Below are 16219 nucleotides of genomic sequence, written 5' to 3' on the forward strand. Positions count from 1 at the left end.
TGACCCTCCCCTGCTCACACTGTCTCTCTCTCTCTCTCCTAGAAGTAAATAAAACTTTAAAAAAAAATAAAATAAAATAAAAAGTTCCAACAGTAAATCTACAATTCTGGACAGACGCTACAAAATCACTTAAAGGTCCTATCTCCACAAGCTTGGTCAGCAACACACACCCCTGACGGCTTCTTGACCACACTGGATTTCATTCCTTCTTTCAGTAATGTTTATTGGATGTATTAGTTTGCTAAGGTTGCTATAACAAAATAGCACAACTGTCCTGCTGTCTGCTGCCAGTTACCTAATCTCTTAGAGGGCACATCATATTGGATTAAGGCCCATTCTAATAACCTCATTCTGACTTAATTACTTCTTTAAACACTTTATCTCCAAATATGGTTATATGCTGAGGTACAAGGGGTTAGGCCTTCACATATGCATTTGAGGGAGATGGCACTCAGCCCTTCTGGTCCACCTCACATGCAGAATACATTCACTCCATCCCAACAGCCCAAAAGTCTTAATTCCATTCCAGCATCAACCCCAAGTCCAAAGTCTCATCTAAATTTCATCCAAATCAGGTAGAGGTGGGCCTGGAGGTATGATTCATCCTGAGGCAAAATTCCTCTCCAGGTGTACACCTGTGAAACCAAACAAGTATCTGCTTCCACAGGCACTCCCATTACACAAAGGAGAAATCAAAAAGTAGGAAAGGCTCATGGGTCTCAAGCAAGTCTGAAATCTAGCAGGGAAAATGCATTAGATTTTAAGTCTTGAGAATAATCTTTGGCTGATGCTCTATCACCCAGCCTGCTGAGGTGGCAGCAGCCCCTGCTCCTGGCCGGGAGGAGGCAGCCTCGGCCCCCAGACCTGCACCTGCTGTGCCAATGGTGGCAAAGGCAGCTCTGCCAGTTTCTAAACTGCCTTCACGGTCATCTCCCCCCTTTTGTGAAGAATGACACACCATAGCAGGGCAGCTCTGTTGGTCCGTCCTGTAGAATCCCAGAAGCCTGACAGCCTCCCTTCATTGTGTCCTGTCTCTGTCTGCTTCAGTGTAAGCTGCCAACACTTGTGCCGAGATGGTGGACTGGATCACTGAGCCACACTTGGAATCTCTCTAGCCAACGCTGTTCAGCCCCACACCCTTACTCTTCTCTCCAGAGCACGCTTCCTCATTTTTTGCAAAAGGGATAGGCAGAGATCAGAAAATTTGAGTTTTTCCGAATCTTCAACATCTGGTCCCTTCTTACCTAAAAATTCCTTCTTCAATTTCTCTCTCCTCAGATTTTATTATAACCAGCAAGGAGAAACCAGGCAGCACCTTTAACACTCTGCTTAAAAATATCAGCTAGGGGCACCTGGGTGGCTCAGTCGATTAAGCGTCCAACTCTTGATTTCAGCTCAGGTCATGGTCTTGTGGTTTGTGAGATGGAGCCCCAAGCACTGTCAGTGCGGAGCCCACTTGAGAGTGTGTGTGTGTGTATGTGTGTGTGTGTGTGTGTGTGTGTCTCTCCCTGCCCCACTTGTGCTCTTCTCTGTCTCTCAAAATAAATAAAAAAATAAAAATAAAAAAAACTTTAAGAAATCTCCTCAGCTAAATATTCAAATTTGTTTCTTGAATGTTCTGTCCACAAACACCAGAATACAATTTTGCTAAGTTCTTTGCCATTTTATAACAAGTATCACCCTTAGCCCAGTGTCTAACAGCATGCTCCTCATTTCTGTCTGATACCTCACTTCAGAAACACCGTTCATGTTTATATTTCTAGCAACATTCTGCATTCTGTTGGTGGTCATACATGTATACTCTAAGGTGAGAGAGGCTTCCTCTAAAGCTCTCTTCTTCCTGAATCCTCATCACAACAACCTTTAACAACCACATTGCTACCAACAATCTCTTCAGGGAAATCTAGGGATTTTCTAAGGTGTGCCTCAGAACTCTTGTAGCTTCTACCCATTGCCCAGTTGAAAAGCCAGTTCTGCATCTTTAGGTATTTATTACAGCAGCACCCGACTTCCCAGCACCAAAATTTGTACCAGTTTACAAGAGCTGCCATAACAATATACCACAGACTGGGGGGCTTAATCAACATGAACTCATTTCCTTGCAGTTCTGGGGGCGAGAAGGCCAAGATCAAGGTGCCAGCAGGGTTGGTTTCTTCTAAAGCCTCTCTCTTGCTTGCAGACGGCCATCTTATCTCTGTGTCCTCACATGGCTGTCCCTCTTCCTACGCTGTCTACCACCCTAATGATTCCATTTAACTTAATTACCTCCTGAATGTCCTCTCTCCAATACAGATACATTCTGGGTACTGGGGGTTAACTTCAACACAGGATTTTGACAGAACACAATTTGGCCCATAAGTCTGGGTATCTGTAACAGCACTCGGAGGGGCACTGGTCTTCACACTGGCATATATGCTCCCTTACAACACACAAGGTATTCTCCGAGTACACTTAAAACTACAACTGTGTTAGGGAACAGATTTCTAGATGTGTAACTTTCATTTCTCATTCTTAAAAGTGACTTGCCCAAGAACACACCAAGTATGTGGGTTCCCCTTTTGGCTCCTCCTTTCCCACTCCTCTGCTCTGGGAAAGAAAGGTAGGCCGCCACCGGCCCTTACTGAGGCTCACTGTCCTGAAATGAAAAGCCTGCATGGCCATGATGGGGCAAACATCTGATTACCAAGCATTTGTTCTTTTTATCTTCCTGTGAACTGCCCTCCTCCCCTTTGAATCCCTAGGCGCTTATCCCATTCCTTAGCTCAGGATGGCAGACAAGTCTCACTTGCCTGCCTGTGAGTCTCATATTTTTATGGGGCTCCTTTATGTACAAAATGAAATACGTTTTTCTCCTGTTTGTATTACATCAATTTAATTATTAGATCAAACAACCTAACAGGGGAAGAAGGGAAACTTTTTCCTTCCCTACACATACATCAACACAAACAAAAAAGGAAAACCATGACGTCCCACCGCACATAATCCAGTGTCAAACAATATCAAGGTGTTGAGAGAGTAATCCCCAATAAAGGAAACAAGTCAGCACTTCTTACCACCTTGCACCCTCCTTTGTGGTCTGAATAACAATTATTTTAGTAGCTGTTCTCACATTGAAATATAATCAAGACATTAATTTTCCTTACTATCAAAACCTCATTTATATTTTTCTTATTTTTTATAATAAAGAATTAGAGACACAGGAAGGAGCTTTTAGGTCTATAGAAGAAAAAACTCTGCAATAAAAGACCCAAGACTATAAAAAGTGTGCTTTTTATAAGTGTGATACAGGGTATCACAAAAATGAGGTGCCATCCAATCAGTAACCAGAGGTAAGGAGGGTTCTAGGCTGGTCATGTGCCCATGTGACACCCCCACAATAGCACCGTGAAGGTCCCACATCTTCAAGATTATTGGGTCTAGGGAATGGAGGTGGACTGGCACAGCTGGGAACCTCCTCCAGCCTAAAGCTTTCTCAAGGAAGGTGAACAAACAACATGAGTCTTTTAGGAAGAATAGTGTCAGAAGTGCCTAAAAACCATAAGGAACTGTAAACAGTTGATCCAGATTGTTTTCCAGAACAGCTCCTTTCTCCTCTAAGAGGCTTTAAACCTATTTCCTGTATTCACAGACCCCAGAAATCCCAGATTATAGGTCTGCAAGGTCTCCTGTTAACAATCCTCATCTCAATCTACAGACTGAACCATCTGGGAAATCCTAAGGATGCCCTGAGAGCTGTAGGGGTGGACGCCCCCCACCCTCGATGCTTGTAACACTTCCGCTGAGCTGGGGCTCTGAGACCAGCTGGGGGAGAAATGCAGCCCTAATGAGACACATGAGAGGCCTCAAGAACAGAATGCTGATTTTAAGCAACTGAACTTGCAAATTCTCTCTGAAACTACACAGAAACAGATAATATTTAGCTGTTCTGTTTTTTGGGTTAGGCTACTGGTGTTGGACATTGTTCTCACTCTGCAGTGAGATACAGAGCCAGAACAAAATCCATCACAGACTGTTAATGGCATTAATCAACACCTGTCTTGTTTATTATTTTAAATGTTTATTTTGGAGAGAGTAGGGGAGGGGCAGAGAGACAGGCAGACAGAGGATCTGAAGCAGGCTCTGTGCTGACAGCAAAAGCCTGATGTAGGGTTGAAACTCATGAGCCATGAGATCATGACCTGAGTCAAAGTCGAATGCTTAACCAACTAAGCCACCCAGGCACCCTAGTCTACACCTTTCAAAATTAAGGTAAAAGAATGTTTGCCTAGAATATAAATATAGTTTCAGAAATTAGTTTCACAAAATCAAAAAGCGTAACCAGTGCCTGTTCACAATCCCAATGAAGAGGAGTACAGGTTTTTGTGTGTAATAGTCCACAACTGTCTTTGTTGTGCCCGCTCACAAGGGACATTTAGTCAAATTCATTCATTCCATACCATACAGACTATTCAGAAGGGATATGGTTCCTTCCCAAACAGTGCCTCACTCCCTGACCCCAATATACACACTCACATGTCCTCCACTGTAATGTCTTTCAAGATCTGGCAGTAATCCACATTCCACACAGCCTGGTCATCCCAAACCTTGGAGGCCAGCAGGATCGCTCCTAGAACAATCCGCTTCCAGTTGGCCGGACAGATGTCTATCTCTGCGTACGTTAAAAGTCTTTCAAGGTATACCTGGGAAGACATGAAAATGCCAGAAGTAAAGGAGTGAGTTGTTTTGTCCTACCTGCTACACACATAAATTCTAAAACTGTTTGACTCCTTTTCACCAGTCTTTAAACAGATTTATCAGCTGATCATACTTATTTTTAAAAAGTCAAAGAGCTAAGCTAGTCTGATGTAAAATAGACACATGCTGTAATCGAACACTGTGGATGTAGCTGTATCTTAAAAGACTCTGAGGCAGGAATAAATTCCAGGTACCACAGGTTAATTTCTGACTCTACCAACTATGATATCAATATAAATTTAACAAACAACAATATAAATTTCCACAAACAATGTAAATGGAACAAACCTATGTTTCTATCTGTAAACATTTTATTTGGAGGCAAGTGTAGATTTACATGCAATGTTGATAAACCTATTTTTTATTGTGCTAAAATATATATAAAATTTACCATTTAACCATTTTTAAGCATACAGTACTGTAGCATTAAGTATATTCACACTGTTGTAAAATCACCAGGCATCTATATTTCCAGAGCTTTTTCATCATCCTAAATTAAAATTTCACCTACTAAACAACCCCCAGGCTCCCCAGCCTTTGGCAACCATCATTTTCCTTTGTCCCCATGAATTTGACTACTCTAGGAATCATTCAATATTTACCTTTTTGTTCTGGCTTTTTTCACTTAGCATATTATCCTCAAGATTCATCTACATATGTAGCATCTGTCCAAATTTCTATCTTTGTTAATGCTTAATAATCATCCACTACACAACAGACCACATTTTGTTTATCCATTTTTCCATTGATGGACATTTGAATTCTTTCCTCCTTTCAGTTATTGTGAATAATGTTGCTGCTGTGAACACTGGTGGGCAAATACTTGTCTGAGTCTCTGCTTTTAATTCTTTTGAGTATGTACCTAGAAGTGGAACTGCTGGACCATATAATTCTACATTTAATTTTTTGAGGAACCACCATACTACTTTTCCATAATACCTGTACCACTTACATTCGCACCAGCAATGCAAAAGTGTTTCAATTTTTTCTTATCCTTGCCAACACTTATTATTTTTTTAATAGTCATCCTAATGGGTGTGAAATGGTATTTTCATTGTGGTCTTGATTTGATAAATCATTAAAAAGGTATTTTTAATGTTTATTCATTTTTGAGAGAGACAGAGAGACCAAGCAGGGGAGGGGCAGAGAGAGGAGGAGACAAGAATCGGAAGCAGGCTCCAGGCTCTGAGCTGTCAGCACAGAGCCTGATGCAGGGCTGGAACCCACGAATCATGAGATCATGACCTGAACCAATGTTGGACGCTTAACCAACTGAGCCACCCAGGTGCCCCTGATAAACCATTTTTAAATGAAATAATTTCAGCTGAAGTTGGAAAATAAAATCAAATAACAGGATTTATAAATTGGCATAACTTAGCTTAAAGACAGATATCAGAAATACCCAAAAGTGCTTTGTTTACATTGGGTCACAAGTAAGAATTCCTCTTAAAGTTTCCCTTCTGTTTATCATCAGGTTTTACACTTCTCTGAACCAGGGAATTATTGTTTCTATAGTTTATCAAACACATTTACAAAGCGGAACTACTGTTATCAGAAAGAAACAAATGAAATGAATCCTATATGAATTTTTAAGAACTTGCATTCTAAAACAGATGAAATCTACACAGTGTTACACTTTTCATACTTATAATGTCTATAGAGTCTTAAATATTATGTAATATTCAAAAAGGCATGTGTGGGAAAACAATGCTAACAAAAATACAGAAATAAAGATTATCAGGAATATGAGATAGGAAAGGTGAAGAAAGAAAAGGTAGAATCCACATCTAATGATGACATTATTAGGTTTTTGGGGAGGAGGCTGCACTTTGGGAAGTTCCTGAGAAGCAGGGCAACTAACTGACTGACTGGGAGAAGTTTGTTAAATGATGTGAATCTGTCAATAGCAACACAGGATAATGCCAGAAGCAGACTAATAATTATACAACAAAAAGCCCACCAGAGGAGAACAGCTAAGTGGGAGATGGTGTTAAACTCCTGAATGCAATCCATGGTTCACAGAGTAGGTACAGAGCGCTCACTATGTGCCAGGCAGTGCAGCAATCGCTGGAGACACAGGAGTGTGGCACCGACTACTCTGGGTGCACAGTGGAGAATGGGCTGGAAGCAAAGCTGATGGACATTTTATGTTTGAGACACCCCAGAGGATGACATCCAAGCAGGAAGTGGACTCACCCTTGTGAAGCTCAAAAGGAAACAGCACTCAGATAATAAATGCAAGTATCTATGACACACAAACAGAATGGATGATCTGGGGAGACAGCTTTGGGAGAGAGGAAAGAAGGGGCCAGGCCAGAGCCTTAAGAGCCCCTCCTATTTTAACATCTGGAGAGAGGATGAAGGGGCAGCAAAGAAGTAAAATCTGCAATGTTCTGCTCTTAGGATGTGTAACATTCTGGAGAAGAAGCTACAAGGCAAACCTAGGTGTTTCTAAGTGCCGAATTAGGCTTACAATATTACACAGGCGACCATGAAGGAAACTGAAGTGGTCACTTTCACAGTGAAAAATATAATTAAAGAGGTAAAAACACTTCAGGCAGTGACTGTGTGGAAGGAGAGGGACAGGGGAGGCCACGGGGTGAAGTTCTTAGGAGGGAGAGAGGGAAAGAGGGCGAGAGAAGGAGCAGGGAGTGGGGAGAAAGAGAAGAAGGGAAGGAAAGAGGAAGAAATTATCCTTAATGGAAGCAAAACTCTAGGTCGATTAAGAAAAGTCAGACCATCAGCTTGTAGCTCCGCCACAGAGCCTCCTGTGGTTCCTTGATTCCTAAATCACAGGCAGAGAAGAGTCACATACTCCCTCCAAAGCAGCAGAGGCTCCCTTACGGCTTCTTTTGTCAGTTCGCAACAGGTGAATGGTGAGTACCCAGGGAGTCTGGAGGACGGTTCAGAATGTTTCCTCTTCCACTGAAATAGGGGTTTTGCCAAGATGGGGGGTGGTGGCTGGCACTCAAAGGTTTGCTGAGTAAACAGATGAACAATGGTTCTTTTGCTTAGAAAGGTTATTGTTCTGTTTTTAGTGCTTTATTAATGAAAACATAATTTTTTAAATCTTAAAAACCTAGATTCTTATGGCTCATTTCAGATACCAGGTGTTCCTCAGAACGGATCAGGGGCTCTATACTAAAAGACAAAATCATGAGAGGAAATTATTAACATATTTCAAACCCCAAAGACAAAATAGCCGATAAACTGTTAACAAGAAGTCTGTTCCTAAATGTACTGAAAATAATGAAACAGAAAACCATTACAGGGCAAGTCTACTCTGAGTTACTCCCAAATTACTCCCATTGCTGTGCTTTTCTCAGTAAAGCATACGTGGTTGCCTCACCAGTCTCTCCACCTAGTAAGCCACAAGTTGGCGGAGGACAAGGACTGCATCTCATTCCCACTGTGTGCCCAGCATCTAGCACAATGCTGGCACAGGGTGTGACCTCAGACTGCTTGTTTAACGGACACATCAAACTGCAGAGCAAATAAGGAACAGCACCTACAGAAGAGCTTTGGCTCTGGAATAAAGCAACAGGAGGGTACATTTTAGTGTAGAGGATTTAGGTAAGAAAATGACCACAAATAATGGTATTCAAGAAAGGGAACTACATTTATGAAGGCAGAATAGATTGAAAGGTGAAACTGAGTGCTTGGTTTGTGAGACAGGTGCAGTGGTGAACAAGGAAGTTCAGAGGACACAGCTCGAGGGAAAGAGTCCACTCTGCTGTGCCAAGTGCAGAAAGTCAAAAAGACCTTCAAATAAGTAAGCCCCAAGAAGTCACAACACATGACATTCTAACTGCATTCTATGGACCTTTGTGGGAGTTTCCAAACCTCTCTCAATGACCAGTAGCATAGCAAAGATTTGGTTGGGACAACTACTGGTGAAATCAAGTATAGGTGACTGAATACAGCTCAATGATCTTTTCAGTTTTTGAAGGTTTTAGTTTTTAATGGCATTTATTATATGAAATGAACAAAACAAGTGAGCTAGTGTTTAGATCGTGACTTTCATTTGTGTAGAAACTATAATTCTTTAGGTAAAGATTGAGGCCAGGTCATGCGGAATTTCAGCCAGACTCTGTCTGTCCTTGAGACCCCAGACTGAGTATTTTAAGGCTGACAACTAACTCTTCTCATTTACCATCAAGAAGAGCTACACTTGTGGTGAGCAAAGCATAATGTATAAAATTGTCAAATCCGAGCATAACATAATGTATAATCTTGCCAAATCACTGTTACATACCTGAAACTAATGTAACATTGTGTGTCAACTATATTCAAAAGAATTAAAAAATAGAAAGAGAATCATAAAATGTGTAATAAAACTGAACTAAGAGCAGAAAACTAAGACTGGATCTAACTAAGCTTCCAGATTTTTAAAGCATGAGAAAACGTAGGTTGTGAAACAACACTCACCCTATGCCCGAAGACTCTATTCCTTTCCATAGATAAGGTAAGCAAATGTCTCCCAGCTCCCCACTGAAACAGATTCTCACTAGATCAGTGCAAATGGGTGGTGACTCACTTTTCTTCTTACTTACTTTGTACCATAGTTGGTAGCCATTAATAAATATGGTAGATGATATTTAAGATAATATTTAATGCTAAGGAGAAAGGGGAACCCTGTTACACTGCTGGTGGGAATGCAAACTGGTGTACCCACTCTGCAAAATAGTATGGAGTTTCCTCAAAAACTTAAAAATAGAACTACACTACAACCTAGCAATTGTTCTACTAGGTATTTACCAAAGGATACAAAAATACAGACTGAAAGGGGTACATGCACCCCAGAGCTCAAATGTCCATTAACTGATGAATGGATAAAGAAGATGTGGTCTACATATACAATTGAATATTACTCAGCCATCAAAAAAAATGAAATCTTGCCATTTGCAATAACATGGATGGAATTAGAGGGTATTATGCTAAGCAAAATAAGAGAAAGACAAATACCACAGGATTTCACTTATATGTGGAATTTAAGAAACAAAAAGATGAACAAAGGGGAAGGAAAAAAGAGAGAGGGAAGCAAACCATAAGAGACTTTTAACAATAGAGAACAAATTGAGGGCCAATGGAGGGGGGAGAGGGGCTAAAATGGGTGATGGGTATTAAGGAGGGCACTTGTCAGCTCAGAGTCTGGAGCCTGCTTCGGATTCTGTGTCTCCCACTCTCTCTTTCTCTCTCTCTGCCCTCTGCCCCCGCACTGTGTTGTCTCAAAAAAAAATAAACTTTAAAAAAAATAAAGGGAGGGTACTTGCTATGATGAGCAGTGTGTGTTAATATGCAAGTGATAAATCACTAAATTCTACTCCTGAAACCAATATTATACTATATCTTAACTAGAATTTAAATAAAAATTTGGGGGAAAAAAAGAACTTGGTTGAAATACAAATTCTCAAAAAAAAAATTTAATGCTAAAAAAGAACCTGAAATGTATCATTCCATGTCTGATCTTCTATTAGGGCTAACTAAAGGAATTAGATATAACAATACACTCCGTTACCAAGGGAAGGCAGTTGTTATGTTAGGAGATGAGGCATTCATAATAAGCTCCACTTAACAGCATGTAATTTAGCAAAACTTGTCAGTAAGGCCATATTCAAGGGTCAGCTGCAATTTCTTTACTAAATAACCATAAAACAATTAATGACAATAAGTATGTAACTCTCAATGATAACTTTGAATGTAAATGGCCTAACACTCCAATCCAAAGACACAGGGTGACAGAATGTATAAAAAACCAAGACCCCACCTATATGCTGCCTACAAGAAACTCATTTCAGACCTAACAACATATGCAGATTTAAAGTGAAAGAATGGAAAAGTATTTATGATGCAAATGGAGTGAAAAGACAGCTTAGGTAGAAATACGGATATAGGACAAAATGGACTTTAAAACAAAGATGGCAACAAAAAAACAAGAGGACATTATATATTTATAAAGAGAAAAAATCCAACAAGAAAAAGATAACAATTGTTAATATTTATGGGAGAGAATACATATGGGAGAACCCAAATACATAGGGCATCTATTAACCAGCATTAAGGAAGCAATCAACAGTAATGTAATAATAATAGGGGATTTTAATACCCCACTCACAGAAACTGGTAAACTGTCTAAACAAAAAATCAACAAGGAAACTAGCTCTGAATGCAATATTGGACCAGATGAATCTAATAGATATATTCATAACATTCCATCCTAAAACAGAATATACATTCAAGTGCACATGGAGCATCCTCCTGAATAGATCGTACATGAGGCCACAAAACAAGTCTCAAACTAAAAAAGATCAAAGTCATACATGCATCTTTTTTTTAATGTTTATTTTTGAGAAAGAGAAAAAGAGAGAGAGAGAGTGCACATGCATGAGCAGGGGAGGGGCAGAGAGAGAGGGAGACGGAGAATCTGAAGCAGGTTCTGTGCTGTAAGAGCATCCAGAACACTACGAAATTAGAAATCAACAACAAGAAATATTCTGGAAAGACCACAAATACATGGAGGTTAAATAACAGGTTACTAGACAGTGAATGGGTCAACCAAGAAATCAAAGAGGAAATCCAAAAAATACATGAAGATAAAAGAATTTGAAAATGCAATGATCCAAAATATTCAGGATACAGCAAAAGTTGTTCTAAGAGGGAAGTTTATAGCAACACAGACCTACCTCCAGTAGGAGGAAAACTCTCAAACAACCTAAATTTATACTTAAAGGAACTAGAAAAACAAGTAAAAATAAACCCAAAAACAATATGAAAAACCAAATAATAAAAATTAGAGTAATAATAAATGAAATTGACACTAAAAACAATTGAACAGCTCAATGAACCTAGGAGCTGGTTCTTTGAAAAGATCAACAAAATTGATATACCTTTAGCCAGACTCACTCCCCGTCAAAAAAAGAGAGAGAGTGAGAAAGACTCAAATTCAGAAATGAAAAAGGAGAAACAATAACCAACACCATAAAAATATAAAGAATTATAAGAGAATATGATGAAATATTATAAAGCTAACAAACTGGACAATGTGGAAGAAATGGGTAAATTCCTAGAAATGTATGACCTCCCAAAACTGAAACAGAAAGAAAGAAAATTTGAACAGACCAGCAATGAAACTGAATCAGTACTCAAAAAACTCCCAAGAAACAAAAGTTTAGGACCAGATGGCTTCACAGGTGAATTCTAGCAAACATTTAAAGAAGAGTTAATACCTAGTCTTCTTGAACTATTAAAAAAAGAAAAGAAAAAAGAAAAGAAAAAGGAAAGATTCCAAATTCATTCTATGAGACCAACATTATTTTGATTACCAAAACTAGATAAAGATAATACACACAAAAAGAACTACAGGACAGTATCTCTGATGAACACAGATGAACATAGAATCCGTAACAAAATATTAGCAAACTAAATCCAATAATACATTAAAAAAATCCTCACCATGATATTTGTTCCTGGGATGCAAGGATAGTTCAATATTTGCACATCAATGTGAACATTTCATTAACAAAAGGAAGGATAAGACTTAATCATCATATTAATAGATGCAGAGAAAGCATTTGACAAAGTACAATATACATGATAAAAACCCTCAACAAAGTCGCGAACATACCTCAACATAATGAAGACCATATATGGAAAACCCACAGCTAACATCACCCTCAGCTTTTCTCCTAAGGTTAGAACAAGACAAGGATGTCCACTCTCACATTTATTCTACACAGTACTTGAAGTTCTAACCACAGCAATCAGACAGCAAAAAGAAATAAAAGGCATCCAAATTGGTAAGGAAGAAGTATAACTTACATTGTTTGTAGATCACATAATACTATTAATAAAAAAAGAAAACCTCAAAGACTCCACCAAAAAACTGCTAGTGCTGATCAACAAATTCAGTAAAGCCACAGGGTACAAAATCAATGTACAGAAATTTTTTGTATTTCTATCTACCAAGAAGGAGCCAGCAGAAAGAGAAATTAAGAATCCCATTTACAATTGTACCAAAAATAATAAGATACCCAGGTATAAACCTATCCAAAGAGGTAAAATACCCCTACTCTGAAAACTGTAAAACATGATGAAAGAGACTGAAGACGATACAAAGAAATGGAAAGACATCCCATGCTCATGGGTTATGAGAATAAATATTGTTAAATGTCTATCCTGCCCAAAGTAATTTACAGATTTAATCCAGTCCCTATCAAAAATATCAACAGCATTTTTCACAGAACTAGAACAAACAATCCTAAAATTTATATGAAAACACAGAAAACCCCGAATAGCTAAAACAATTGTGAAAAAGAAAAGCAAAGGTGGAGGCATAACAATTCTGGACTTCAAGTTATACTGAGCTGTAGTAATCAAAACAGCATGGTACTGGCACACACACACACAGACAGATCAGCAGAACAGAAAACCCAGAAATAAACCCACAATTATATGGTCAATTAATCTTCAACAAAGCAGGAAAAAATATGTGGGAAAAAGACAGTCTCTTCAACAAATGGTGTTGGGAAACTGGACACCCATATGCAAAAGAATGAAACGGGCCCTCTTTCTTATACCATACACAAAAATAAACTCAAAATGGATTAAAGACCTAAAACAATAAAAATCCTACAAGAGAACACAGTAAGGAAAATAAGCAAAAATAAACTCTTGGGACTACATCAAAATAAAAACCTTCTGCACAGTAAAGGAAACAATCAACAACACTAAATGGCAACCTACACTATGGGAGAAAATATTTGCAAGTGGCATATCTGATAAAGGGTTAGTATCCAAAATACACAAAGAACTTAGAAAAACTCCAAACCCAAAAACCAAATACTCCAATTAAAAAATGGAAAGACATGAACAGACATTTCTCCAAAGAAGACATACAGATGGCCAACATACACATGAAAAGATGCTCATCATCACCTACCATCAGGCAAGTGCAAATCAAAACCACAATGAGGTACTACCTTAAACCTGTCAGAATAGCTAAAATCAACAATACAAGAAACAACAGGTGTTGGCAAGCAGGCAGAGAAAAAGGAACAGTCATGCATTGTTGGTGGGAATGCAAAGTGGTGCAGCCAATGTGGAAAACAGTATGAAGGTTCCTCAAAGTGTTAAAAATAGAAATACCCTATGATCCTGCAATCACACTACTGGATATTCACCCAAAGAATACAAAAACACTAATTTAAAGGGATACATGCACCTCAAAGTTTACTGCAGCATTATTTATAATAGCCAAATTATGGAAGCAGCCTAGTGTCCCTCGATTGATGAATAGATAAAGATGATGTAGTATACATTTTTATATACACATTGTGTGTGTGTGTGTGTATATATATATATATATACATGCTATATAGCATGTATATGTATGTATACAATGAAATATTATTCAGCCATAAAAAAGAATATCTTGCCATCTGCAACAACATGGATGGAGATTGAGAGTATAATGCTAAGCAAAATAAGTCAGTCAGAAAAAGACAAATACCATATGATTCCACTCATATATGGAATTTAAGAAACAAAACAAATGAGCTAAGGGAAAACAGAGAGAGAGAGACAAACCAAGAAACAGACTCTTAACTATAGAAAACAAACTGAAGGTTCCTACAGAGGAGGGAGGGTGGGGAGATGGGTGAAATAGCTGATGGGGATTAAGGAGTACACTTGTGATGATGAGCACTGGATGATGTATGGAATGCTGAATCACTATATTGTACACCTGAAACTAATATAATACTGTAAATTAATAAACTAGAATTAAAACAAAAACTTAAAAGAAAAAGAACAAGGGAAATCTGGGAAACAATTACAGACAACAAGAGCCTAAGGAGACATGACAACTGAATGTAATGTGGTATTCTGGATGAGATCCTGGAAAAGAAAAGGGACAATGGGTAAAAACTAAGGAAATCTGAATAAAGCATGAACTTTAGTGTTTCAGTATCAGATCCTTAACTGTAACAAAATATCATACTAATATTAAGCCAATAATACTGTTCTGGATATAATAATGTTATATCTTACAATATTATAGATGTTAGTGATAAACTGGGTGTGAGGTATACGGAACTGTACTATCTTCACAATTTTTCTCTACATCTAAAATTAAAACCTTACTCAAGAAAATATGTCTATAAAAATGAAAACACAACATACCAAAATACATGCAATGTAGCTGAAGCTTAGAGGGAAATTTATTAAATTCCTATATTAAAAAAGGAGAATCTCAAATCAATAACTAACCTTCCATCATAAGTTGTAATTTCTTAAGTTAACTCCCACTTGGGTATTTTAATTCTCTACCAAGTGAAATAATATGCAACTGATTTTCTAAATAATATCTGTAAGAAACCAGAAGAAAAAGAAGAAAAGCAAACTAAACCTACAGCAAGCCGTAGGGAGGAATTAATATAGAGTGGAAATAAATGAAATAAAGAATAGAAAAATACAAAATCAATAAAACTGAATGTTGGTCCTCTAGAAAGCTCACTAAAATTGATAAACCTTTAGTGAGACCAACCAAGAGAAAAAAAAAGGAAATTGAAATTAGTAAAAGCAGAAACAAAAGGAGGCATTACAAAAAACTTTACACAACTAAAAAGAATTTTAAGAGAATACTATGAACAACTGTTATCCAACAAATTGGATAACTTATGAAACAAATTCCTAGAAAGACACAAACTGACTGAAGAAGAAATACATTAACTGGAAGAGACCTATAAGGAAAGAGATGGAATTCATAATATAAAAACTTCCAAAAAAGAAAAGTCCTGACCAAAATGATTTCAGTGGTGAATTCTACCAAACACTGAAATAAGAATTAACACCAATTCTCCAATTCTTCAGGAAAATAGAAGGAATGCTTCCTAACCCAGGAGGTCAGTTTATACTGATTCCAAACCAAAGAGATCACAAGAAAATCAAAGAATGCTATTGAAAAAGCTCTCAACAAAATACTAGCAAACTAAATTCAGCAACACATAAAAATAATCGTATACCACAACCAAGAGGGATAATTTATGCCAAGAATGCAAGGTTGATTTTAACATATCATTAAAAAGAAAAACCACATGATCAATCTCAGTACATGCAGAAAAAGCATTTGACAGAATCCAATACTCTTTTAAGAAAAAAAAACACTCCACAAAATTAGGAATAGAAGGGAACTTCCTCAATTTGACAAAAAGCCATCTATGAAAATAATAATGGATTTAACAGAAGAAGATGGAAAGTTTTCCCTTTCCCTGTTAGATCATGAACAAAACAAGGATGTGCAGTCTCACCACTTCTATTAAACACTAAGCTAGAGGTCTAGCCAAAGCAAATATGCCAGAAAAAAACAATAAAAAGCATCCATCTTGGGATGTAAAAAGTAAAATTTGCAAATGATATGATCTTGCATATATAAAATTTAATCTAATAAAACACTATTAGAACTAAAATGAGTTCAGTAATGTGGGAG

At 37.9% G+C, this 16219-nt stretch overlaps 1 protein-coding gene across 2 annotated transcripts in view; it reads right to left on the reverse strand.

Annotated features, from left to right (window-relative positions):
• The window catches only part of CCNY (cyclin Y), a 317839-nt gene that overhangs the window by 11795 nt on the left and 289825 nt on the right, over positions 1-16219 (reverse strand). For both annotated transcript variants that reach the window (XM_077771716.1, XM_077771717.1), the window contains one exon: positions 4513-4679. In XM_077771716.1, coding sequence (XP_077627842.1) covers positions 4513-4679 — 167 coding nt within the window. The remainder of the gene's footprint in view (positions 1-4512; positions 4680-16219) is intronic.

This window comes from Crocuta crocuta, unplaced genomic scaffold, assembly GCF_008692635.1.
Source record: "Crocuta crocuta isolate KB4526 unplaced genomic scaffold, BGI_CrCroc_1.0 scaffold457, whole genome shotgun sequence".
NCBI lineage: Eukaryota > Metazoa > Chordata > Mammalia > Carnivora > Hyaenidae > Crocuta > Crocuta crocuta.